Source organism: Erpetoichthys calabaricus, chromosome 5 (assembly GCF_900747795.2).
Source record: "Erpetoichthys calabaricus chromosome 5, fErpCal1.3, whole genome shotgun sequence".
NCBI classification, from domain to species: Eukaryota; Metazoa; Chordata; class Cladistia; order Polypteriformes; family Polypteridae; genus Erpetoichthys; species Erpetoichthys calabaricus.
This window is the reverse complement of record NC_041398.2, coordinates 166,406,945-166,429,423: the sequence shown is the minus strand read 5'-3', so window position 1 is coordinate 166,429,423 and position 22,479 is coordinate 166,406,945. Positions and strand designations below refer to the sequence as shown.

The window sequence follows — 22,479 nt, the reverse complement described above, 5'->3', positions numbered from 1 at the left end:
GTCTGGCCAGGTCCAGCTTCATTCACCTGGTAGGAGGTAGGCTACTGGACCTAAGCTGGATCTTCACATTACCAAAAACAAGTCTGTGGTCAGAATTCACAAACGAGTCACTTCTGTAGACCCTGCAGTTTTGAACCCACAGGAATGAGATTGGTCTCTTCTCTGCACTACCAGTATTGGAGTACCAGTATTGCAGTTCAACAATGCGGCTTGGTGTGCTGGAACCAGGATCCAGCGATCCACAGCCCCTGACCCTTTTGTAAAGTCAAGGAATATGGACCAACTTTTACCACAGTCGCCAGACCCATTGGGACCAACACAATCCTCAAAGCCAGCCCTGTCAGTGCCAGTGGTTGCACTGAAATCACTCATAACCAGAGAAGAGTCAACTCGCTGGCACCCATCAACCACTGAGCGAAGTTGCAAATAAAATGTCTTCCTCACAGAGACATCACTCGCTGCAGTCAGAGCACACACTGAGACAACAGAAAAGGCAACAAGAGAATTCCTTAATCCGAGTGTCATAATATGCTCGTTGAAAGGAGCGACATCGGACACCATCAGAAGGAGCTGATCCGCCTCAGCAACAGCTACTCCCTGTGTATGACAGCCATCAGCGCAACCAGACCAATAAAAGGTGTACCCACCTACAGAGATCTGGCCAGTACCAGGTCTGTGCAATTCAGAGTGCTGCCACTGAAATGCTGAGTTTACAAAGCTCCTCAGACAGCAGAGGAAGATGATCATCATGCTGAAGAGAACAAGGCATTCCACGCGCCTACTGAGATGGGTCACCTCAAATTGGGACCCGAGTGCTGCTGTGCAGCGGGCGACGCCACAGCACCAGACTAGCTCCTATCCCCAACATTTCTGGGGAGGAGGCTCCAAAGGGCTATCCCTTCATAATGCGAGCAGCATTTCTATGGACGGCTGCAGCAGAACTAATCCCGTGGAGTGCAGAAAGGACAGTTGCGGGAAGTTAACCCCGCCCCAAACACGGTGGCTGTAGTGACAATCCTGTCACCAACCCTCATGATTTCCCTGGCAAACTGCTTGCAGGACTTGATGAAGTTTAACGTACACAGATGTGCTTGATGCAATCAGAAAATAAATGTGAACTCTTCATCCAATTTTGGGACTATGAAGGACACCATTAAAAAGCGACTCATCTCTCAATCTTTTCCTTCTCTTACAATTTTATGACACTACAAATTAAATGAATAGAAATCACATCCGATCAGTCCCATCATTGTGCTCTCAAAGCATGTTTGAATCTATTTCAGAACTACCTTTGTAATGAAATGAGTATGTACCATTTCCTTGGCTTTTTTTTTTTTTTTTTTTTAAATAATAAGTATGATTCCCATATTCATGCTCTCAAGTTCTCCTGCCTCAAACACAAAGTGTCTCCTAATGTGATCTCTGCTTCTTTTATTTTTCACATTTGTTGATGCCACCACTTTGAGCCACTTTTACATGTACTGTAGTTTTTACTCAAGTTATTCTCACATATTATTATGAACAGGTCCTCTACTTTCAGTCATGCATGAGTGTAGTACTAACTTTCTGTCTTTGACATGGTTACAGGCTTTTAATTTAGAACTGCAAGAGCATTTCAGATTTTAGGCATAGTAATAGTCTTGATCAAGATGAAGCAACATTCATATTTTTAAATGTAACATTGTTAAAAAGGAATTATAACTGTAAACATCAAAATTCTATTAATTATTCAAAGCTCTGTATTTGAATTGTTTCCTGTAATCAAATTCACATAAAAGATAAAATTAAATTAAAAACTGATTTATATTACATAAATGACAGCAGCTGAATTACAAAAACTTCAATGCTGAGTGTTCTGAAATTATAAACACCATCACACATTTGATACAGGAAAAGTAAAACAGAAGTGCTGGTATTTGAGTACTTTTTAACTTATCTTGGCCAATTTTAATTTAGATGTTTTTTTTAATCTGTCCTCACCTGTTTATGCTTCACTAAAGGCTTGCGACCACCAGACTTCTTTACTACATCTCTGGATCTCTGTACATTTAAAGGCACTCCATACTTTGCTGCTGGTTTTGTTATTTTCTGAGCAGGAGCCACAGAAGCAGAAGCTGGGCCTGGGGCAGACCGCTTTACTATTACATGAAAATAAAAACAAAACAGATTTCTGTATTTACAAAAGAGAAGCAGCACTCATGGAATAAAATGTAAAAATTACATGCATTTCTTTCAAAAATATAAAGACTGCAATTAAACACAATTAAAAAAATAGCATTTTATATATTAATTTAGAAATGATTACAAAAAATTAAATTCAAATAAAATGCTTACCATTTAGCTAAACCTGAAACATATCCCAGGATGACACAATGTCTTATACCACTGGTACTTACCAGGCATCACATTAGGTTTAGGTTGAATATGAACAATGGCATGACTGAATTCCTGAGCAAGAAGCTATTAGAAGAAAGAAGAAAAAATTTTTTTTTACAGTTTGTACAGAAATAAGCATATGCTTATAGGTAGGACTATAAAATAAATTTGTACAGTGTGTTTACTTTTATATAAATATTATTGTATAATATATATTATTATTATTATATAATACAAAAAAGAACTATAACACACAAAAAATTAAAAATAGACTGAATTCCTGTTAAAAGTTAAAGAGATTTTAAATGCACAGGCCTTTAGTAGTAATAATACAGATACAGAAAATACAGAAAAGTACTTAAAAAAATTATTAAAAGAAAAACAGACACTGACAAATTAATTAAATATTAAAATGATAGTGAGTCCTCACCTGTGGTGTAAGCAATTTTTCAATTCTTCTAACTACAAATGGTTTCTCCAATATGGAGTTCACAGAAGGTCTATCCCTAGGATTTCTTTTAAATAACTGTGCAATCAAGTTACGCAAGTCATAGGAATAGTGTAAAGATACAGGAGGATATGTTCCACGGATTATCTTCAGTACCAAGTTTTTCATGTTTCCAGCCTCAAACTGAAAGAAGTAAAAAGAACTCTTGGTCAATCACATCGGCTAAAACCAGCAATATACAATATTGCATCGAAATTTATGATGTTTAAACACAAACACACTTTGACATGAACACCCATTACAGGTATCCCAACATAAAATATAACCATATATTCTTACTATAGAAAATTTAAAACAAATACATTGTTCTGAACCATGCACACTAAGATTTAACACCTGACTAGAATTGGAAAAGCTAGTTTTCTCTTTGATGCTGATAAATGTACATAGATAGCCATCTTGTTTCAGGTGTCATAGTTTAGACTGGTTACCCTAGTAGAATTGCCTAAATAATTGAAAATGGTCTCTTTACTTTGACAATTTTTACATTGTTTTTAACTCAGTAAAAAAGTACATTTTAAAATGCTTCCCCCAGGATTTAAGAGTATAAATAGGAAAACAATGTAGTACATAAATTGTGTCATGTGTTATGTTAAGATCACATAAATGTGGGTTTGATTATTTATGTAATATTAAACTATAAAGTTTTGCTACTATGTTTGGAGTAAAACAAAAAATAACTTTCAGTGATGATGAATTACTTTTCTAGCAATGCTGGTTCCAAGTGGTTTCAAGATACTAAGAGGAAGCAAAGTTGGTATCAGTTTGGTGCAATTTACAGGACCACAAAAGTTTATACTTTTGGACATTCCTTGCACACAATGTTTCAGTTTACTTCTCTGCTGGGCTGAAGAAAGAAGTCCCCCTACCCCCCCCTCCCCTCCACGGCATTCTCAGCACAGTCCAAATCGAGAATAAAAGACATCACTAAATTTACTTGGCACCAAAAATACCACAAACACAAAATTACATAAAAGCAATGACAGAGTATACAGAAGATGCTTTGTAAAATATTTTTATAATCTTCAAGAGTTAAGAAAAATATTATCAGCCCATTAGTGTCACTTTTCTAACAAACCACATGGTAGTAAAAGACAAAAACCCCTACTTAATTATGAGTAAATGAAAGTAAATTGGTAGAGAAAATAGACATACTTACAGCATGCTTAAGTGTGCACATTTCATATAGAACACAGCCCAATGCCCATATGTCACTAGGAATAAAGTTATAAAAAATAAAAGTTTAAAATAAAAGATGAAGTGTATATACTACAAAAAATAATAAAACACCTACTATTCTGAGAACAAAAAATGATTGTTGAATAAAGTGGCATCACAGTGAAAAGTCATAGATGGAGACACCCATTTTTGTGCAGAAAGGAAACAATGCAAATATACGGTCATTGAAATTGAAATCTATTAGTGCACTGGTTTGCATAAAGGTCATATGTTTGAGTTATTACAGAAAATTGTGTGGGACCAACCTAATACATTACAAAATACAAATGAAATTACCACAGTGAATGTAACTGTTTAAGTAAATGGAGACAGAAACAGGGAAAAAAGAAAAAAAAAAAAAAAAAAAAAAAGTACATTAGGTAAGCTAATTTGTATTTCTGTTAATTTATCAAGCGACTCAGAAGTAGTTTTAGAAAATGTACTAAAAGCCTAATTAGGATAAGAGTTTGCCCTGCCTCAGAGTAAGATATGAGAATTAGTTACGAAGCATGCTGCTCTCAGTCCCAGCAAGTAGACTATGTTTGAGATGTATAACATTATGATTTAATGGCACTGTGAACTGTTAATTGGTGCTCATGATGACATTTTGTAGTTTCCATGGAAATCACGATGATACCTTGTATTTTTCTGATATTAAATACTAAGGTGTCACCACAAAAATAATCATATTCTAAGTAGCAGGAGAACAAGAACAACAGGGAAATCATAATAAGGTAGCTTATTGCACTAAGCTGCACATAACTGTTTCCACTTTGGAATGAACAATAAAATGGAAAGACCAACACACACACACACACGAATGAGTGTTAAACCTGATAACAGGCACATTTATTTAACAATGAATGATCCACACCTGTACCGTTAGAAGAACCACCGTCTTCTATATTTGTGTGCTGTGTGTGTGCCTCTCTCTGTAATTTCACCACTGAACATTAACCTGGGTCCACAGTCACAGAGAAAAACTGGTTTTCAGAACCCCTTAATGGGTATCTCTTCTCTGTTCCTGAAAGTTATATCCTCATTAAATTTTTATACCCAACAAAAGAAAATTTGGATTCAACACTTTATCAGGTAAAATATTTTTCTACTTCTCTCCAGTTTTCTATTAACCAACGGTAATATTAATCTACAGTAGCCTCACAAGTCAAAATCCACTAGATAGCTATCCATTAATCCTTCACTTACAATGGAAAGTAAAATGAAACAACAGCACAGATGCAAATAAACATATACAAATATATATTACATACACTCTAAAATCCATGCAGTGTGTTTATGTGTTGTATATACAATATTTAGATCTATATAACTGCTCTACAGTAATTTGTTACAACCCAGTTCGTGTTAACATGCTCTGCCACACTTGGGGCAATGACCTTTGTGTGTGTTGATTTGCATGAACTTGCTCACATGGAGTCATGGGGAAATGTATGCATCTGTGTACTACCTCATGTGTTGTAAGGGTGTTCAAAATTTGGTGCAAAATTAGAGAAATGGTTCTTGAGACATAACCATCAGTCTTGTAAGGCTGCATTTTTCCTGTAACCAAAAAGCATAGTGTTACTAACTCTTTCATATCAGCTGAAAGCAGATGACTTATCCACATGGATAGTTGTCCAGCATTTCCAAAACATTCAGCCATTCCCGGGATGCGTATGCCAGTCTCTGCCTGAATACTATCATCTGGAAGCTCCTAGTGAGTTAGGGCAGCTTTTTGCAATATTGAAAAAATGCTTTTACTCCTGCTCAAAAAAGTAGGACCAAATTTGCGTCACTCTAAGGTTTGAGCCAACAAGGCCCGTTTTCCTATTCTGAGACGCTTGATAAATACAGGAACTGTATTTTGAAACATTCTGGTTTATAATTGCAAAAGAGACTTGTAACCAATTGCATATTGGTTGGACTTGCATGAAAGAATTTAATTGTACTTGGAACATGTGACAACGAAAAATATAGAAGGTAAACAAATACTGTAGCTGCAAAAAGAATAATAAAAGACGCAAGGGGGTGAGAGAAAGAGAAAAAAGAGCAAAACAGGAGAAGAAACAGCATCAGTTACAATTATGCATGGAGTGGTTTCACTTGATGCTTTAGATGCATTGTCTGTGAAAGAAACAAGGGAACTGAAATGAGTTCAGAAGGTGGGAAGCAGCTCAAGCTTAATAAAACATCATTAACAAGCTGGCTGGAAAATCTGTATTTAAACATCTTCTGTTGGATAAGAAAATACAGATCTCACACATACTTGCACAAATAAAGAATTTTAATCCATCAGTAAATTAAAATATATGAAGTATTTCAATAAGCACTATTAGAACAAAAGTGATGCTTTCAATAACTTAAATACAGAATCAGTTGACATCTAAGAACACAAAGGACAACAATATGTAAGTTAAATGCTGTGGTTTATACCAATCACTTTTACAGATCTTCAAATTAAAATTGGTCTTACTTTTTTTTTAAGTCAGTCACTCACCAGATAGAAGTTACGTGGCTTGAAAATGAGGTGTGTGAAACAAAGGTGTTTTTGTCTTAAGACTAAATACATTACATAAACTTTTGAAACATCAAGCAATATGAAACTGAATTTAAAATGTGCCGCATACTTCAAGATGATCATTTTCCACGAATGTGGACAATTAAAAGATAAAATACTACTATAGTTACACAAAGATAAACAGTACCAAAATAGTATACACCAACTTAAGCAAATGAGGTTTGATAAAACAAGGACAGATTTTAGTTATTGTGAAAATGTATTAGCTCATTTTTCAAAATTTTAAGATCAATGGTTCCACAAGTTCAAGCTGTATTGTACAGTATCTGTCCAATATATCAAGGCTAATGACTTCACCCATGTTAGTGGATTATAATCTGCACAACTGATGTCAATGAAAGCCTGATTAGTCTTTTGGTTCTGTCCCATGCAAAGCTTACTTGTTCTTTGTGTTCAACCTAATAAAATGCAAATTAGTCATATTAACTTGCTATTTTTAAACACATTTAATAAGTGGTAATAATACCTGGGGAATCAATCAACTTACATACTATCATAATAATAATGTTAAAATCATTTAATTGCGGAACGAAACTCCAGTAAAATACCTTTTATTGTTATAAGGCTTATTTTCACAAATCTCAGGAGATAGATAATACGGTGTACCTATGCAGGTCCTTGCAAGTTCTACAGTGCTGAAAAAGAATTAAAAATTAATATGCACATCTTCACACACAATGCTCAAATATACCTTTAAAGGTTAAGTTCATAGTTTTGGAAGCTTAAGTTATTTTGTTTTCACAATTATGATGATATATGTTACTTTGTGACAGGAAATTGCATCCTAATGTGAAGCTTTTATATACATTTTTGAAATACTTTTTGAAATCCTGCACTAGTCCATACTCTGGATAGATTGGAAGCAGCCTTAAAACTTACTGAATATATCCATTTTAAAGTGGGAAAGGTTTTGATTTCAGAAAACAATCTTGCTGTGTTTCCAAGGTATGTTTACTATAACAAATAAAAACCGGAAGTACAGTAATAACACAGATTCTTTGCACTTATTTTTCCTGAGATAAGGATATGCTCCTTTTTACTTGTTTTACTTATTTTACTTTGTTTACAGAGATGAGCATGAGTTTTCATGGAAATAATGAAGTAATTAAAATGGCATGAAATCATGGATGTACCTGAAGCTGCCAGCAAAGCACTGCCTCCTTTTTACCAGTGTATGCATACAGAATGTGAAAATTAATTTAAAAAAAAAAGAAAAAAAATCCAGCATTGACAGTTTCCATTGACCTATGAGACCTTAGACCTATCCAGGCTGCTACAGCAGCCACAACTTCCTAGAACCTGTAACTGTCAAAATGAATGGGACAAGCCATGCAATGAGGACACATACAGTCAAGAGCAAGTAAATCTGCTGATGCTTTAATTTAATAATCCTAGGGTTAAAATCTCCAAAGTACAAAAGGTACTGTGCAGACAATTAAATAATTCATAAAATCAGTGCTCACCATGGCTTAAAACTAGCAATAAATAATCCATTAAAGACAACCATAAAACCATGCAGACATCGGGTTCTTTTAATTCTTTTGTCCTTCCTGTCAGCCCAGCACATCTTTCTCTCTTATCTTCCCAGCTCACCCCATCAGGCCTTGTAGCTAGCAGACACACCAGCAGCTGCAGTGCCACTTTCTGGCTCTGAGCCCCACTACCCCCTTTGGCATCTTTCGGGATGCTCTACCCCAAACCTCTGCCTTCCACTAAGCACCCCTCGCGACTACCTTGGAGATTTCTCCATCGCCCAGATTTCCTCCAGGCTGTTCAACAGGAAACAAAGCACTGTTCCCCTTGCTCCCTCACATGGCAAATGACAGCTGATTAATTAGACAATCAGCTCACCTCACAACTGCCCAGAAACCCATGTACCTCCATTTGTCTCCATCAGTTGTTGCTTGTAAATTGGACTTTCTGCCTTCAGTTTTGTCTTCAGCAAGTGAAATGCATGTCCAATCGGGTTGAGGTTAATTGATTGGCTTGGTCATTGAAGGATATTCCACTTCTATCATCCTGTAACTTTTGTTAGCACAGTCATATCATCAATAAACACCAGTTACCCCTTCCAATGGCAGTCATGCATACACATACCAGAACAGTGCCTCCACCATGTTTCACAGATGTTATGGTATGTTACAGATCGCAAGCCGTTCCTTCTCCTCTCCATATTTTTCTCAATCCGTAATTTTTGTACATATTTGATCTTATCTGTATTTGTCCAAAGAAAACTGTTCCAAAACTGGTCTTATGTTTTAAAAATAATTTTCTGGCCAAGTCTAATCTGTTCTTACTATGCTTGAAATTTACCTCTGTGTTTACTTTTGTGAAGTTTTTTCTTGATTGTAGACTTTAGCAATGATAGGCCTAACTCCCAGAGTGTTTTCTTGGTTTGGCTAAATGTTGTGAATTGATTTGTTTCTTCACCAAGGAAAGAATCCTGCGATCATCCAGTACAGTTGTCTTCCATGGCTGTCTAGGCTTTATGGTGTTGCTGAGCTCACCAGTGCGTTCCTTCTCTTCAAGAATGTACCAGACGGTTGATTTGACCACCCCTGGGATTTCTGCTATATGCTGGATGGGTTTGTTTTCTTTTCTCTGCCTAACAATAGCCTGTTTTTACTTGCATGGACAGCTCTTTGGACCTCATATTGAGAGTTCACAGCGACAGCTTCCAAATGCAAATTCCACACTTTGAATCGACTCCAGATCTTCTACCTGCTTAATAGTTAAGAAATAAATTAGGGACCTGCTCACACCTGGCTGTGGAACACCTTGTCTATCAATTGTCCAAATACTTTTGAGCTCTTAAAATGGGGAAAACCATGTATAAAAATGGCAGTTGTTCCTAAATGGCGCATACAGTATTTCTGTCCAACCCTTTAAGTTAATGCTGAAAGCCTATACTTCAATCATGTAATTATTTCTTTACTTCAAATCTATTGTGGTGGCATACAGAGCCAAATTATTAAAATTAGATACAAGTATTTAGACAGTGACAGAACTGTAGAGGAGTTGTTTATACGTAGCACAATCATTTCTTCACACAGATCTTATGTCCTGGGCTTGAATCTGAAACCCTATCATAGCCGATGTGGAGCTTGTGCAACGTCCACAAATAATCATGGGGTTTCACCACACATTCTCAAAGACATGCAGATAAGAGTGAACTGCAGATTTCAAATGAGTGAAAGTGAGGATATAAATGGACAGAAGTGTGTGTGTGTGTATGTGCGAGTATAAAATCTCTCAATTCTTCTTTGGAAAAAAAATCAGGAAGTGTACAAATTGCTCACCACAGAACATGAGCAACTGCAGCATTGGCAAAACAAGCTATAGGAAACCACATCCTGGGCATAAAATGTTGCCATGAAGGGAGGCATGCAATGAGGTGAAGAGTACAGGCAGGCTTCTTTAAAAATGACAACATCTCACTAAAATATTTTCTTTCCAAAAAATGACTTGCACTTGCTCTTTTATAACGTGTGTACTCTGAAGGCATGGATCTATATTTAAAAAAACATTCTTGGGTTGACATACTGTATTGGATAACTTTGGAGGCTTTTGTTTTCATGTTTGGACCAGTACCCCATAGCAAAATTTTAAACTGCAAGAACAGGCCTTTTTTTTTTTTTTTATTAAAAAAAAGAAACTTTAAATTAAGAACAATAGCCTATAGTAAATTAATCGATTGCATGATTGTGAAAAAACAGTTAACTATATACTTTTATGTTGTTTATTAAAATAAACTTGAAAGTTAATTCAGCTTTAACAGAAGCAAATTCAGTTTAAACAGGTTTATATTTTATAGACAATTTCTCAACTAGAAAGGAGATTATCAATGAGAAAGCTACTTAGCAATGTGGCATTACATAGTGTCCTCCAGATACCATGCAAACAGGAGGAAACAGCAGAAAGTGCCTACAACTGAATGCTGAAAGACAGGACCACCTGCAGTTAGTAAGCTCTGTGAGTGCCAAGCAAATTAATTATTTATCAGTATCCGAAAGAAAGTTGGGCGCTACATGTATGGAAGGAAGTCAAACAAACTATACTAGTTGATCATGCTACATGGAAACCACTACACAAAACTGACAAAAGAGAGGGTCTGAAGCTGCCTTGCAGTCCTGGCCCTTTACAGGCTGCACAAAACTATGGGGGTAGAAGCAGCATTGGCATGAAAGTACTTTGACATTGAGGCTATAATTTTATGTGGCATCTTTGACCCAAGATGCAACTTCAGGGTGTCACTTAGATTTGCAGTAATCTTACTGAGCATGTTTTTGAAGGGCAGCTGAGGCTGAGAGTTTAGGACTAAAGTCAAAGAGGGAGAGAAAGGGCTTGAGAATGGAGAATAATGGTGTAGTACAGTACTTTGATTTTTTCTTTGTTCATGCCTTAATAAAGTATACTTTGACATTTAGTTTGATAGTACTCTCCTCCAATTTACAATACTAGTTAAATTTTACACTAGCAGTTGTAAGACATCCCCATTCAAAATAGTAACACTTGTGCAGGAGTACAAATGGTGCTCTCAAATAATAAAAAAAGTTGGATTCTATTTTGGACAGAATCTATTTTTGTAAAAATAAGACACAAAGTAAAAAAACACTTTATATACTGGGGTGGCATGGTGGCAGTGCTGCTGCCTTCAGTAAGGACATCAGGGTTCACGTCCCGAGTCCTTCCCTGCATGGATTTTGCATGTTCTCCCCATGTGTCTGTGCGAGTTTCCTCTGGGTGCTCCTGTTTTCTCCCATACCCAAAGACATGCAGGTTAGGTGGATTGATGATAATAAATTGACCCTAGCGTGTGCCTGGTATATGTGTGCATGCATTTGTGTACGTTTCCCCTGAAATGGACTGGCACTCTGTCCAGGGTTTGTTGTTATGCTGGCTGGGATCGGTTAAGCATCTCCCACAACACTATTCAAGACTAAGTGAGACTGAAAATGACTGACTGACATAAATACAAGTATTCAGACCCTTTGCTCAATACTCAGTTCCCTAGATCTATGCCTTGACACAATCCTACCTAAAGCTCTGTAGGTAATTTGATCCTTTGATCTTATGGACCCATTTTTGCACCGATATATATCGTCTACTGTGAGGATGTATTAGTGTTGGGCGGTATAACCAAAATTCTATATCACGGTATTTTTCAAAAATTATACCGGTTTCACGGTATTGGACTATTTTTTTCCCCATGCATGAGTGGATGTTAACCACATTTTCCACTGCAATTACTGGCTAAGAATAACCTATTCACTGTCATGAGAATTGTACATTGTACAAAAAACATTTTAATGTGCACACAAGTATCAATACAGGTTTGCATGGCCCCATAAAGTGATAGTTTTCAAGGGGGTGGCACTAATGAAGAGAACAAAATCACATTGCATGACAGATGCAGTCAAAATATAGAGCCTTTTTATTGAACAAAGTTTGCAAACAACTTAAACTAAAATTTTGACAACATATTTTCAACCATCCAAAGAGGCATTTAGACTTAGTAAAATATCCAGAGGTGCTTTTCAAAAGTTGTATTGTACTGAACAGGTCTTAGAAAAGGAATAAAGAGTAAATATTTTTTGTAAACCAACTACACTTTGTTAATGTTAACAATCTCTGTCCACTGACACATTAAAGTGACTTTTTAAACAACTTTACCATCATTAAACTGCATAATATTTAAACTAATAAATAATAATAAATAATAGTATTATTACTGGAAGATGCACTATTTCTTCCAAGACTTCAAACCTAGGTGCATTACACAGTATTCCACCAAATTAAAATAAAATAAAACAAGTGCAACTTGGTGATGACATCTTTACCAACTGAACCATCATTAAGGCAAACTGCATTAATATGGACCTTGCTTCACGCTAATCTATATACATAAACAATAAAACTGCAACTTGCATTTATAATGCTATTTGTGGTATAGCCCTACGGAAGCGTATTAGGGCCACAATGAAGAAAAAAGAAAAAAAAAAAATATATATGTTGAGAATAAAGTCGACATGTTGACTTTATTCTCATCATTTTGTCATTAAAGTAGAATGTCGTAAACTAAACCTCATCCTAAGATCAATGATTTAATTTAATAGATTTTCTCAAATCCTGTCATAAGTTAATGTAGCACATTAAATGCTTTGTGTTAAGTATTTCCCAACCCAGTTGTTAATTGCTATGCACTTCTTAAACTGACTTCCACTGCATTAAGAGGAGGCGCAGGCAGCATTCGCCACACAGAATACATTCACTTCATGATATTCCTGCTCTCTGAAAATGTAGAATGCTAACATAAAATTTTCATGATGAAATGCATTAAAGCAGGTATTAAACATGCACGGTGGTGTGGTAGTAGTGCTGCTCCCTTGCAGTAAGGGATCCTTGCAGTTTAATTTTGAATAACTTTGTATAAATGCTCCTGTTTTTGCTTTGTCATTCTGGGGTAATGCTTGAGGTGAGGAAAAAAAGGAGTTTAAATGATATTAGTTCAAGGTAGCAACCAAGGTTATTATAGTTATATAACTATATTTGTTATTTATTATATATTAGTTTTTATTTCTATATTTTTCTGATCTTACTTGGAAATTCAGTTGAGTTTTACTTCATCATATATTTTTAGTTTTAATTTGGTTTTTATTTCACAAATTTCTATTTTATTTTTATATCTATTAGTTTCCGTTTTAGTAATTATGGTATGGTTAAAGTGCTACTATGGAGTTTACTTTTGTGTCACAATCAGACAGAACTGTATACTTAGCAGGTTTGGATACAATATGGAAACCTACTATACTACATGGTTTACTATCTGGTTTTGTTTTTGTTTGATGAAAACAAGCATAATCCAAACCAGATACCGAATATGAACAATTTTTAAAATATTTTCAATGTCATTTGTGCTGAACAAATGTGCGCTGACTGTTGGTGTTTTTCATCTTTTCCTTTTATTGCCCATAATGGGCCAATTTGTAATGAAATTTCAGTAAATTTAAAGGTTTGAGGGTTTTTTCACTCTAAATGTCTACAGTACACAATATATCCTGCTCCAAGACAATGTGCTTATAATGAATGCCTTCAATAATGTATTCAAAAATCTCAAATACTGGGCTTTGTTATTTTCTACCAGCCATACTGATCTTCGATTCCATCTCAGGCACATAAAATTTATAGACAAACTTTTGCCACCTGCAGGCTGGAAAAGATATCAAAAATCAGAAAACAGATTCCAATGTGTTCTAATAAGTGTGATCATGAAAATCATTGAGGTTTAGGAAGAACAGGACTCTTTAGGTATGAATCAGTGTCCAGACCCCACCTAACAGTATTGAGGGAGACAAAGAAAAACAAGCATGTAGTGTCAAGGTTAGGGGCAGCGAGACTTGTATAGCCCACACATAAGAACAGTAAACCCTTAACACTAGATTTACCAGAGCCTACGAAAAATCTCGTAAATCCGGCCCACCTAAAATCCCTTCGCACCTCTCAGTCAGCGTCTTTTGTCTTCTAAATGTGTCAATAAGCCCAAGCAGCCTGCTATACCATCCCCATCACCACCTCAGAACGGACAAGGTGGTCTCCCAATTCCTGCCTTGATTATCTGGGAGTGAGCTACCCAGAATTGTAAGGGGAAATAATTTGATGTGTGTTTTGTGTCTACAACAATCTGTATAAACACATTGTTAAAACAAAAACATTTTTCATGTTTAAGTAATAAATAACAAAATGTAGACATGAACTGTATAATGTGTGAAGGCTGATGACCAAATCTATACATATTAATAAAAGGCAAAGCCCTCACTGACTGACTGACTGACTGACTCACTCATCACTAATTCTCGAACTTCCCGTGTAGGTGGAAGGCTGAAATTTGGCAGGCTCATTCCTTACAGCTTACTTACAAAAGTTAGGCAGGTTTCAATTCGATATTCTACGCGTAATGGTCATAACTGGAACATGTTTTTTGTCCATATGCTCTAATGGAGGAGGCGGAGTCACGTATCGCGTCATCACGCCTCCTACGTAATCACGTGAACCAAAAACAAGGAAGAGATTTACAGCACGAGTCAAACGCGGGAACGAAGGTAAATGACATTAATTTTTCACTGCTTTTAATACTGTGTAAGCATACATACTAACACGTGCAATTAAACGTGTGCATTTACGGGGTGATTTCTCAGGCTTAAAAGCTCGCCTTTTATCAAACGTGGGAACAAAGGTAACTGATGTTGTTCACTGTCTTTTAATACTGTGTAACCATACATATTAACACATGTGCAATTAAACGTGTGCATTTACGGGGTGATTTCTCAGGCTTAAAAGCTTGCCTTTTATCAAACGCGGGAACAAAGGTAACTGACGTTGTTCACTGTCTTTTAATACTGTGTAACCATACATATTAACACGTGCTATTAAACGTGTGCATTTACGGGGTGATTTCTCAGGCTTAAAAGCTCGCCTTTTACTAAAAAGGTAAATGCAAAACTATTTTCAATCATTCTATGATCTGCTTCTCACAACTGAAGGCACCGTGGCTGATGGTAAATGACGTTAATTTTTGAGTGTCTTTTAATACTGTGTAAGCATACATATTAACACGTGCAATTAAACGTGTGCATTTACGGGGTAATTTCTCAGGCTTAAAAGCTCGCCTTTTATCAAACGCGGGAACAAAGGTAAATCACGTTCTTCACTGTCTTTTAATACTGTGTAACCATACATATTAACACGTGCAATTAAACGTGTGCATTTACGGGGTGATTTCTCAGGCTTAAAAGCTCGCCTTTTACTAAAAAGGTAAATGCAAAACTATTTTCAATCATTCTATGATCTGCTTCTCACAACTGAAGGCACCGTGGCTGATGTTACGTCACTTGCTGTCCAACCATAAGCGTTACCTGGTAGGTAACCGGACACTCACTTCACTCCCTTTCGGGAATCGAACCTCTGAGGTTTTCTTTTGTTTCTAATTAAAATTTAAAAGCAATACTTCACCACTGCTAAGCCCCTCTAGCGCTGACGTCCGAGGTTCGATTACCGTAAGCCGTACACGTTTTTTTAAGACTTATTGACTGAAACGGGCTTTCACGAAAAAAGTTACGGCTTTGCTACAGGGTACACCCTCCACAAGTTAAGCAAGTAAAAATAAAATATATATTTCTGTTTTATTTAAACCTTTTAAGTTCGTATGCATAGCCCCATTTGGCTGTTTAATTTTTTTTTTTCTTTCTTCAGTAATATTTAATCTCCTTAAAGAAAAACAACATATCCATTTTACTTTTTTTGTATCTCTTTAGTAATATTTTAGTGTAAAAGAATAACCAGTATTTAAACCTTTTATGTTACTTTATACATTTATTTTACACAATGTTGAAAAATTAATAAGAAAGCTACATATTTTGGCAGCTGCTGCTTTCATTTTCAATGAAATGAAAAAAGCTCTCCAAGAGAAAATGTCAATGAAGAAGAAACAGTTTGCACTATCTAAAAATCAGAAACCCTCATTTATAAAAGTTTGCTGCAGATGACTTAACTGAAAATAAATGAATAGTTCCCATGTGTATAATACATATTTATCTATTTTACTTATGCCTTTATTCCACCAACTTACAATATCTGAGGTACAATTTGTTACATTACTTTTGTTTTTTGCAGCACAGGCAGGTGAAGTGACTTCCTCAGGGTCACACAGTGGTGTCAGTACCAGGATTTGAACTGACAAGCTCCGGGTTTACTGAAATATTACTGAACAAAGAAAAAAAATGAAAACGGGCAAATACGGCTACGCATACAGATGTCCATCCGTCCATTATCCAACCTGCTATATCCTAAATACAGGAGCCAATAAGTACATATGTTTATATGCAGTATATATATATATATATATATATATATATATATATATATATATATATATATATATATATATATATATATATATATATATACACACAGTATATATATATATATATATATGTGAATGTATGTATGTCTATATATGTAGATATGTAAATTTGTATATGTATATATATGTTTATGTGGATGTGTATATGTAGATATGTATATATATGTTTATATGTGTGAGTGTGTGTGTGTGTATATTATATATATATATATATATATATATATATATATATATATATATATATATATATAAAGACAGCAACACTCATAACAATGACAACACAATTACATTGACAATCATGTTACGTTATTTTTAAAATGTTTCCTTTACTTTTTCATAACCTCGTTAACACACTACTTCGCCGCCGCAAAGCGCGGGTATTTTGCTAGTATCAAATAAACACTTTCACAAAAGGTGCAAGTACAATACCACAGCTTACGTAGTGTAACAGTATGGTCCGCTGACTTATAATCCGGAGGTTGCGAGTTCGAAACCAGCTCCCTGGCAAGTTTAGAGTTTTGAGTAGTGTGCTGCTCTTATTGTTAATATTATACAATAAAAACATACATTTGATTTATGTCTGTAACAGCCGGTGTATATTTATAGTACTTGTAAAAGTTAGCATTTTTTTTTTTTTTCTTTTTCACTATTACTCTCTCAGTCACAATCACGATACAACACCCACCCCCCGCACCAGATCTGACACGGTTACACTTTATCTGAAACTGGGAATAACTATAGATGTGAGTGGTGTTTTGAGACAATTGAACTGGAAATTCTCTGATCTGGATGAATAAAAGCCGACACACAAATGCTGGTGAATCTGTCTTCTTCGTATCTCCCCGTCACTTTAATTTTTTTATTCGGTTTTATTGAGTGTTCCTGCTCACGCTGAATTGGTATGCACCTTATGACCCATGATGTCAAAGCCGCACTGACAAAAAAACAGAGACATCTCATTTTATGACCTGTATAGTACATTTCGGAAAACATTGTAGCACTGATGCAACATTATTCATATTCATTCGCATGACTTCTTGCACTTGTAATTAGTGACCGTGTTTTTTTTTTTTTTTTTCCATCTTCCCAGTGTCCACTTTTGGGTGCATGGGAGTGTTTCTTTTGTACTCCAGGACATGCAGAGGAAAGAATAGTACAGAGAGGTAATTTCCGTGCTATATGCAATCATCAGATTCAAATGTTAACAGTTCCCACACACCCAAGGACTGTCCTTTCTACGTTTACGACATGTGTATCTGTTGCAATGTACACACTTCTCTCTGTGCTGTGGTTACTGTTACACTGAAGAGGCTGGGGGGAGCGGCAATCTTGGAACAGAAGCTTGTCGATGTTGCATCCTCTTTTGCTTTATCCATCGCCTTTTCTTGTAAGAAGTGACGACTAAATTCCTCTGCAAGGTGAGCAAAGAACACTCTTCTCAGTGGCCCCCCCGTCTTTTTTTTTTTTTTGTGCAACTTCACAGCAGACAGAAAAAAAAATTAGGGACATGGTGAAAATATGTATTTTTTTGATTAAAGTGGAAATTTCGGCTTTAATCTTGAAATGTCCACTTTAACCTCGTAGTTTACTTTATCATTAAAGCAAACCATCATCGAAGTTTTTAATCGCTACGAGCTTCTTGGACCTGACAGCAGCGGCAACAGCAATAGATCACCACACAGAACACATTAAATGTACGATATTCCAACTCTCTGCAAATTTAGGATCTTTAGAATTATGCTTGATATCACTTTCATGATGAAATGCATTAAAGTATGTATCTTACATTGTACAAATAAATCATTAATTTAAATAATGGATACTGTTAATAATTACACACATGGGGGTGACACTGTGGGGGAGCGGTAGCACTGCTGTCTCGCAGGAAGTCACGTCGCTGGTATTCCCTGCTTGGAATGTACATGTTTTCTTGCTGGGTTTCCACACTGTGCTCCGGTTTCCTTCCAAAGATAGGCAGATTTGGGGATTTGGTGCCACTAAAATGACTCCAGTGTATGTGTGTGCTTGTATTCACCTTGCGATGAGCTGAGGCCCCATCCAGGGGCTGTTTCTGCCTTGTGCCCAATGCTTGCTGGAATGGACACATCCCTGGATTGATGGATTTAATCATTAAACATCCTTTTCAGAGATATTACGGTAAGGTGCAATCGGAATTTAATGGGTGTTCCAGGCAATTCACAACACAGAGAAGCCGAACCTGTTCTCACCATGATAATATCTCGCACTGCACCTGCTGGATTCTTCCAGATTTACATAAAGTACGCACACGAGTATAAACAGTAAAACGCTTGCGTAGCAGGAGCGTCCGCTGCAGCATGCATCACGTTGCATGAAGTATAAACCCGGCCTAAGTCAGCGGATCATACCGCTACACCACGGAAGTTGTGGTATTATACTCGTACCTTTTGTGAAACAGTTTATTTGATATTTGGCCATTAGCCTTCACACATTATACAGTTCATATCTACATTTGGTTATTTATTACGAAAACATGAAAAACGTTTGTTTTAATGATGTATTTACATAGATTGTTGTAGACACAACACACACATCAAATTATTTCCCCTTATGATTCTGGGTAGCTCACTTCCAGATTATCAATCAAGGCAGGAACTGGGAGAACTCCTTGCCCGTTCTGAGGCAGTGGGGGGGATGGTATAGCAGGCTGCTTGCCGCTTGGCCTTATCAACACATTTAGAAGACAAAAGACGCTGACAGAGAGGTGCGAAGGGATTTAAGGTGGGCCGAATTTAACGTTGGCTCTGGTAATTCTAGTGTTAATGAGCAGAGTATGAGCTGGTAATAGGAGTATGAACATGCATAAACGACAGAAACAGCATCTTAGATTAGGAACAATTAGAGGTGGGCGGTATGACCAAAATTGTATATCACGGTATTTTTCTAAATTCTGCTGGTTTCACGGTATTAGACGGTATTTTTTTCCCCATGCATGAGTGGATGTTAACCACATTTTCCACTGCAATTACATGCAGTAGACTGGCTAAGAGTAACCTATTAGACTGTTATGAGAATTGTACATCGTACAAAAAGACATTTTAATGTGCACACAAGTATCAATCCAGGTTTGCATGGCCCCATAAAGTGATAGTTTTCAAGGGGGTGGCACTAAAGAGAAGGAATCACATTGCATGACAGATGCAGTCAAAATATAGAACCTTTAATTGAACAAATTTTGCAAAAGCTTAAACTATGATTTTGACAACATATTTTCAACCATCCAAAGAGGCATTTAGACTTAGTAAAATATCCAGAGGTGTTTGTCAAAAGTTGGATTGCACTGAACACGTCTTAGAAAAGGAATAAATAGTAAATATTTTTTGTAAACCAACTACACTTTCTGTTAATGTTAACAATGTCTGTCCACTGTCACGTTAAAGTGACTTTTTAAACAATTTTACCATCGTTAAACTGCATAATATTTAAACTAATAAATAATAACAATAAAATAAATAATAGTAGTATTACTGATAGTTGCACCATTACTTCAAGGCTTCAAGCCCAGGTGCATTACACAGTATTCACCAAATTAAAATAAAATAAAACAAGTGCAACTTGGTGATGACATCTTACCAACTGTACCATCATTTAGGCAAACTGCATTAATATGGACCTTGCTTCAAGCTAAGCTATATACATAAATAATAAAAACTGCAACTTGCATTTATAATGCTGTTTGTGGTATAGCCCTATGGAAGCGCATTAGGGCCACTGTGAAGAAAAAAAAATATGGACACAGAAGAAAAAAACAAACTATATGTCGAGAATAAATTCGACATGTTGACTATGTCAAGGTTAAAGTCAACATTTCCACTTTATTCTCATAGTTTATTTTATAATTAAAGTAGAATGTTGTAAACTACACTTCATCCTAAAATCAATGTTTAATTTACTAGATTTTCTCAAACCCCGTCACAAGTTAATGCAGCACATCAAATACTTTGTGTTAAGTGTTCCCCGACCCAGTCGTTAATCACTCGCTTCTTAAACTGACTTCCTCCGCACTAACAGCAGGCGCCTGCAGCAATCACCGCACAGATAAACGTCTTTGTGAAATTAAAACTAGTTATTAACTTAGCCGACGGAGTGTTCAGAACTTTAAAAATATCTTCGTTATACACGTTTAATTATGCCATCCATTCAGAGTTGCGCCCATCTCTGAACGAGTCGCCACCACATCGCAGGATCAATACAAGCAAAACATACACTAGCACGTACAAAAACAAGTACAACTTGGCTTGAAGTATTATCCAGTAGTATAGAAATAGTATTTATACATCTGACCTTTTAAAACTAAAGCATCTCCAGGCGACAGACGTGACTGCTTTTTTTCGGCTCTCTGTCCATTTTCACCGCGCGGCATACCTATGCTACCGCCCACTATTTGGTGGTGTAGCAGTGAAAAAGAGCCTTATTGCAACAAATCTGTGTTTAGCGGTGTAGCAGTGAAAAAGGTCCCCACTTGAACAGTTTCCTGCTGCGCCATGTTCCGAAGGTCGTTTAGGCAATTTAAACCGGTGTTGCGGTATAAGAAAAATCCATATCATAAAAAAAATAAAAAACGGTTTTCGGTATGAACCGGTATACCGCCCAGCACTAGGAACAATATATACATTTTCTAAACCCGCTTATCCAGAGCAGGATCGCAGGAAACCTGCAGCCTAACCCAGCAGGTTTGGATGCAATGCAGGAAAAATGCCTGGTATGCAGTATGTATGACATGACTGATGTTAAGAACAAAAATAATTTGATATTTCAACTATCTATTTTGAGAGAAACAAAAAAGTTGAAAAAAAGAGGGACAAAATAATTTTAAAACATAATTCTGCTACTGGATTATTTTCACAATATCAGGTATTTTGAGCTGTGAATGCGGAAAAAAGAAATTAATAAATATAGAATAAATACAAAAACACATTAAAATGTTTAATTTTTCACCAGTTGGCAGACTTTCTTCCCCTAACTACACATAGTTCAGAAGAGACATTGCCAACTCAGCAATTTTACAACGTTTGTATCACTTTGTTGTTAAACAACCATTTTAAAGGAAAAGTGAATGGTCAGCAATAATATGCTGATCTTGTATGTTGATCTTGTCAGTCTCTTGATCAGCGTCATTTTATTTTCAAAAAGGATTTCTCCTGTGTGAAGTGGCAGGTGAATTATTCACAACAAAATGCAGAAAACATTAGAAATAAACTCAAACATTACTCATTTGTGATTTTTCTCTGCATACAGTAAAGGTTTTGTTGACCTGCACATTCTGATTTTAGGCGTTTACATTACATTTTGATAACCAAGAAGCGAAAACAAATGTGGCAGCACATCATTACAGACGTCAAATTTATATGTAGCCTGGAATTTGGCTTAGTGTGTGCTGCTGTTTAATGGTTGCTGTGTAAATACTGTATCTTTGGTTCAGTCAGAATTATAGCTAACATGCCGTCATTTATGAACAGACTGAAATTCTGTTAGGGATTATATGTATCTAAAACTTCTCTCTTGAGCCCTGGAGAGCCAGTGAATGACAGGTTTGAAAGGTACTATGCACATTCAAAGCAAAATCATCACCTTGCTATGATTCACACATGAACCAGAATCCATCACACTGTCACTATCAGCTTCTGGAGAACTGTCATTGTTATAACACAGTAAATCACTTTCTATCTCACATGTTTTATGCGCCTATATTCAGCGTGCTCCGTCACCGCAAATGCTGTGTGAACACCCGCCAAAACAGAATGCACCTGCCACCCAATATATAAAGTGTTTTTTCCTTTGTGTCTTATTTTTACATAGTGAAGATTTTGAAGTTTTATGGGGCCTGTCCAAAATAGATTC

General features: G+C 36.2%; 1 protein-coding gene across 2 annotated transcripts in view; it reads right to left on the bottom strand.

Annotated features, from left to right (window-relative positions):
• Positions 1-22,479, bottom strand: part of nek1 (NIMA-related kinase 1) — a 331,746-nt gene that overhangs the window by 237,171 nt on the left and 72,096 nt on the right. For both annotated transcript variants that reach the window (XM_051927638.1, XM_051927639.1), the window contains exons 7-11: positions 7,229-7,315; positions 4,044-4,098; positions 2,807-3,007; positions 2,397-2,460; positions 1,981-2,138 (exon numbers count right to left, since the gene is read on the bottom strand). In XM_051927638.1, the coding sequence (XP_051783598.1) occupies positions 1,981-2,138; positions 2,397-2,460; positions 2,807-3,007; positions 4,044-4,098; positions 7,229-7,315 (565 nt within the window). The remainder of the gene's footprint in view (positions 1-1,980; positions 2,139-2,396; positions 2,461-2,806; positions 3,008-4,043; positions 4,099-7,228; positions 7,316-22,479) is intronic.